General features: G+C 36.7%; 2 protein-coding genes across 2 annotated transcripts in view; both read left to right on the top strand.

Moving 5' to 3' along the window:
- LOC111801355 (protein DETOXIFICATION 12-like) overlaps nt 1-800 on the top strand; it is a 5,972-nt gene extending 5,172 nt beyond the window's left edge. Inside the window, exon 7 of the mRNA XM_023685325.1 lies at nt 713-800. Coding sequence (XP_023541093.1) covers nt 713-781 — 69 coding nt within the window. The 3' untranslated portion in view covers nt 782-800. The remainder of the gene's footprint in view (nt 1-712) is intronic.
- A 1,066-nt stretch (nt 801-1,866) lies between these two features.
- LOC111801356 lies at nt 1,867-4,529 on the top strand. Its single transcript, XM_023685326.1, has 4 exons — nt 1,867-2,062; nt 2,158-2,251; nt 2,562-2,771; nt 3,661-4,529. Exons 1-4 carry the CDS (start codon nt 1,988-1,990, stop codon nt 4,374-4,376), a joined length of 1,095 nt encoding a protein of 364 aa, XP_023541094.1. The 5' UTR covers nt 1,867-1,987; the 3' UTR covers nt 4,377-4,529.
- Nucleotides 4,530-4,819: the final 290 nt, after the last annotated feature.

The following is a 4,819-nucleotide window of genomic DNA, read 5'->3' as shown; positions in this document are numbered from 1 at the left end:
CCAAAAAAAAAAAAATGTTTAGTGTCTGTTAATTTGTACTTCATAAATTTTCATGTCTTATATTGCAAGTAAATTATTGTTATTAGTTAATCAAATTTGTTAAAACTTAATTTTGAAGAACTCGTTTTAAAATTTTGAAGAACTCGTTTTAAAATTTTGAAGAACTCGTTAAAACTACATTTATTTAATTTTAATTACTAACTCTTTTCTTTACTTGTATGGTCAATTATTGTATAAAAACAAAAGATAGGAATTTAGAGAGAATCTCCATAGATGCTTAGCTTGTGTATGGCCTAAAAATAGTTCTGAACTTTTGGAGTAGGTTCGTAAGGATTGGCTGTGTCCCTAACTTTCAATTTGACAGTAATTTAGTTTTCGTAAGGATTGTCGTAGATAAAATTGACACTTAATTCTGATAGATATTTTTGACACTGTCATGTACGAACACTAGGGGAATTAAATTGGTACATACTAGTTGAGGTATATCATGACTTCATGGATAACATGGATAACATGACTTCATTTCCATGTTAATGCACGCTAGATTTGGATTATTGATATATCGGGTTATTGATATATCGGTCGAGGACGGGTGAATGTATATTATATGGCATGAATTGCTATATGTATGGTATTGCAGATATATGCACACATACACTATTGGATGCATATTTTAGGGTATTCTCATGGCTATATTTCATTATATTTGCAGGCAAGAAGGGCAGGTGAGAGGCTTTCTATTTCCGAAGGCAGTTGTTCAGAAGATTATGGATTTATTTGATCGGAGCAAACAGATCGGANGTACTTTTGGATTTCAATTTCTGGGTTTCATTGGATTTTTTTTTTCTTTCTTTCTATTTGTTTTAAAAGCTATGTAAGAGATCTTGAGACAGTCCACTTTTTTGTGAAAATTTTAGAACTTATTAAGCGATTTTGGGTTGCATGATTCAAATTTGACCTTTCAGTTACTCATATGTTACTATAAATTAATTTGAATCATCAGTTTAGAAACATGTTTCTTTGATCAACAAGGTAATTTTGGAATAATTGAAGTTGGAGGAGAGGAGAAGTAGATGTACTATCCGTCTAAATCCACCGCTACCACCGCTAGCAAATATTGTTTTCTTTGGGTTTCCCTTCGAGGTTTTAAAATGCGTGGTAGGAAAAAGTTTCACACCCTTATTATAAGAGTTTTGTTCTCTTCCCCATCCAATATGGACATCACAAATCTCCAACCAATGTGGGACATCACAATCTACTCCCTTTGAGACCCAGTGTCCTCGACGGCCCTCGTTTCTTTCTCCCATCGATGTGGGATCACTACCAAGCGTCTTTACTGGCACACCGTCTCGTGTCTATCGATGTGGGATCAGTACCAAATCTACTTCATTTGGGGTCCAGCGTTCTTATTGGCACACTGCCTCGTGTCTACTCCCTTCGGAGAACAGTCAAAAGGCTGGCACATTATACCAAATCTACCTCATTTGGGGTCCAGCGTTCTTATTGGCACACTGCCTCGTGTCTACTCCCTTAAAATTCAAAACTAATGAAATTAATTTAGCACATTAATTTAAAATTTATTACAAATTAATCCTTCAATTTTGTAACAACATAGAAATATACATGCATTTAAAAAAATTATATCAGAGCCGCAAGACACTTAATAATGTGCCAGCCTTTATAAGAAAACATTCCAATCTTTACCAAAAAAAAAAAAAAACTTTATAAAGTAAGAAAACATTTAAATCTTTACCAAAAAAAAAAAAACATTTATATAAAGTAAAATGTTTTTTCTTTTAAACTTAAAATAATAAAACAAATAGAAACGCCGTTTTATTTTATTCTCTTAGAAAATGAAAAACCCCGCAAATAAATACGCCTTTTTCAGGCAATCGTAAAGCCCCATCTTTCCGTCTTCGTCTCTCTCAGAGCTTCATCACTCTATCAATCAAGTTCCCGATCTCAGAGAAGACACTCACCGATTGTGATGGGGAAAGCGGATAAAGAGCGACTCACCCGAACTCTCAATTCACATCTGAATACCATCCATGAAACTTTTCAGGTTCGATTTTCAGATAATCTTCTGCTTGTAGAATTGCATTTGTATGGAGGTTCAAATTTCCGATATGGTTTCTCTTTTCGTGTTTTGACTTGTAGATGTTGGATCAAAATCCATCTTCTTCCCTTGAAGACGTGAAGTGGGAGGATGTTGTAAAAATGGGCGACCAAGTCTACAAGCAGGCGAGTGTCGGTAGGTTTCCGTTTCGTTTATAATTGTTCTTGGTATTGCAAATGTTGTTCTGCAACTATGGGGGTGGGAGAGTTGAATAGATGTATTATTAAGCTGTAAGTTGTTGATTGTAATTGCGTTTCAACAGGATTCTCAATTTTGATGTTTTGATTTGAGAATGTGTTTATCTTTAAGTCCTACGGATTTCTCTAATGACAAAGAAGTGGAAGAGATTTTTAATTCTTTTTTTTATGTTCCTAAACTTGGTTGCTTGCAGTTGATGGTTAATGGCATGAATCTAATTGGTTATATCTTTGTTTTTGCCCTGTAGCTGGAATGGTGTGGACTGGAGAAAGGCTAGAAGTTAAAGCAATTGAGGAAAACATGGCAGCTTATTTCAACATGCTGCAAGGTTTCCTCCTGGTTTCCTTTGGGAGTAAAGTGGGTGCTGGCCCTACTCTGTCTTCTGTTATCCATGCAGCTGTGAAGCAAGTAATTGATTCCAGTTTTAGGTTATGGAAGGAATCCGTCTCCTTCTATGGTAAATTACTCTTCCCCTACTTTCCATTGTAAATTTTGATCTAAACTTTCGTCATTAGGTTATCCTACATCGATCTGGAGAAGGGAAAGATCCTGTGAATTTTCTCTTGAAAGAATTGAGAGAAGGAAAAATTCTGAAGGAATAAGTGGTTTATTGTTTGCTGTTTGCTGTTCCATTTTCTGCCTCTGGACACCTTTGACAGATAGATGGTCTTGCTTTACATTGTCACTGAGTTTTGTTTAATTTACCGTTTTCCTGTATCTACCTGGCTCTTGATGTCGTTTTCGATCGAATCTAACAAATAGTGTTAAAGAATGTTAATATCATAAGTTTTGTATGATGTTGCATCTATAATGTATTGGGAACTGAATTCTGGATTAAAGTAAACTGATGCTGAATTAAGTTGGTCTTTGGGATGTTGAGGATTGTTGGGAGAGAGTCCCATATTGGCTAATTACGGGGACGATCATGGGTTTTAATCAAGAAACACTATTTCCAATGGTATGAGGCCTTTTGGGGAAACCGAAACCAAAGCCATGAGAGCTAATTCTCAAAGTGGACAATATCATACCATTTTGGAGAGTCGTGATTCCTAACATGGGAGAGGATGGATTAGTTGAACACCCACGATATAAGGAGGAGTACTCTCGAGTTCATGTTAAAGTAAATTATCTATTACATTATCATGGAGGTATAAAAGTTTTACTTTTCCAACTATCAGAAGTTCCCATCATCAAATTTTGATGATAGGGTTAAATTCAGTCACATGTTCTTGTGAGTTCCTTTTTGCATCAAGCCAAATCATAATATATGTTTGAGCTCTACAACAGTACTCCTAAATGCAATTTCGTTTTTCTCTTTTGATGACACTGAATCAACATTCTTTCAGGATCACAGAATAATAAGGATCAAAACCAAGTAGTTCCACAGTTGGTTGGTGCGGTTTGGGATGCTTGCTCTGCCCTTAAGAAGACTCCTTCCACAAATATAACTGCAATTGGCCGAGCAATAACCCAGGTAGCTGTGTCGGTGAAGGACGTCCTCCGAGAGATGAAGGATCTTAAACAAGGTTCCTCTGACTTGGATGAAGCTCCTGAAGAATCTTCTAACAAAGTAGAAGGTCATACAGAAGATGAGGGTAATACAAGCGACGATGCCGATATAGGTAACGATTTGTCAGCCGAAGAGATGAGAGTTGCTCAATCTGCCATGAGTGTTGTATCTTCAATACTTGTAGTTATAAAGGAACTCATCCGCTCTATCACAAGTTTGCTCAAGCTGGAAAATGCAAACATTCAAAGTAACATAGCGTCCTTGGAGAATCTATTGAAGCTATGCCAAGGAATAGGAGTGCAGGTCGACGAGCTTGGAGCTTGTCTTTACCCCCCACAAGAGATCCCTGCCATTAAAGCAGCTTCTGAGAAAATTTCTAGCTTTCTTGACAATATGCAGGCAGAGTTGGGAAGTCTTAATGGTAATTCAGAAGGCTTTCTTCAGGCATGCAACGATCTGCGAAATTTGTGTAAACAGCTCGAGACCGAACTAAGTGGCTCCACGGCTACTGATATAGAAAGTCGAATGGAGAATGTGACTTTAAGCAACTGAAGGAGATTATGTGATATTATCTCCAGCTCACACAACTTATTTCTGATTCAATTGTCAGCGGAGGGGGTTAGTATATTTTGATTGTTTTGGTGTGTATGTGGATAGCAATATTTACATCCAGTTTTGTTGCAATATTGGATCCAGTTTTTGTCAGTACTTCTTAAAAAAGTTCCCTATTTTTGTCGCCCCAGATCCACAGTTAGTAGATATTGTTCTCTTTGGACTTTACCTCAAGGTTTTAAAACGCATCTGCTAGGGGAAGGTTTCCACACCCTTATAAATGGTGATTTGTTCTCCTCCCCAACCAATTATGGGACATCATAATTTCTAAAATGATGTGGGTTAGACGAACATGACTTTTCACAATGATATGATATTGTGATGGCCCACATTGGTTGGGGAGGAGAACAAATCATCATTTATAAGGGTGTGGTTTATAAGGG

The sequence above is a fragment of the Cucurbita pepo genome, chromosome LG09 (assembly GCF_002806865.2).
Source record: "Cucurbita pepo subsp. pepo cultivar mu-cu-16 chromosome LG09, ASM280686v2, whole genome shotgun sequence".
NCBI lineage: Eukaryota > Viridiplantae > Streptophyta > Magnoliopsida > Cucurbitales > Cucurbitaceae > Cucurbita > Cucurbita pepo.
This window is presented reverse-complemented; position numbering and strand designations above follow the sequence as displayed.

Bases quoted from the DNA above. Each gene is read 5' to 3' on its own strand.
- LOC111801356 (XM_023685326.1), top strand. From the start codon at position 1,988: ATGGGGAAAGCGGATAAAGAGCGACTCACCCGAACTCTCAATTCACAT. The intron at 2,063-2,157 runs GTTCGATTTTCA...TTTGACTTGTAG, and splicing joins CCATCCATGAAACTTTTCAG to ATGTTGGATCAAAATCCATC. The intron at 2,772-3,660 runs GTAAATTACTCT...ACATTCTTTCAG, and splicing joins GGAATCCGTCTCCTTCTATG to GATCACAGAATAATAAGGAT.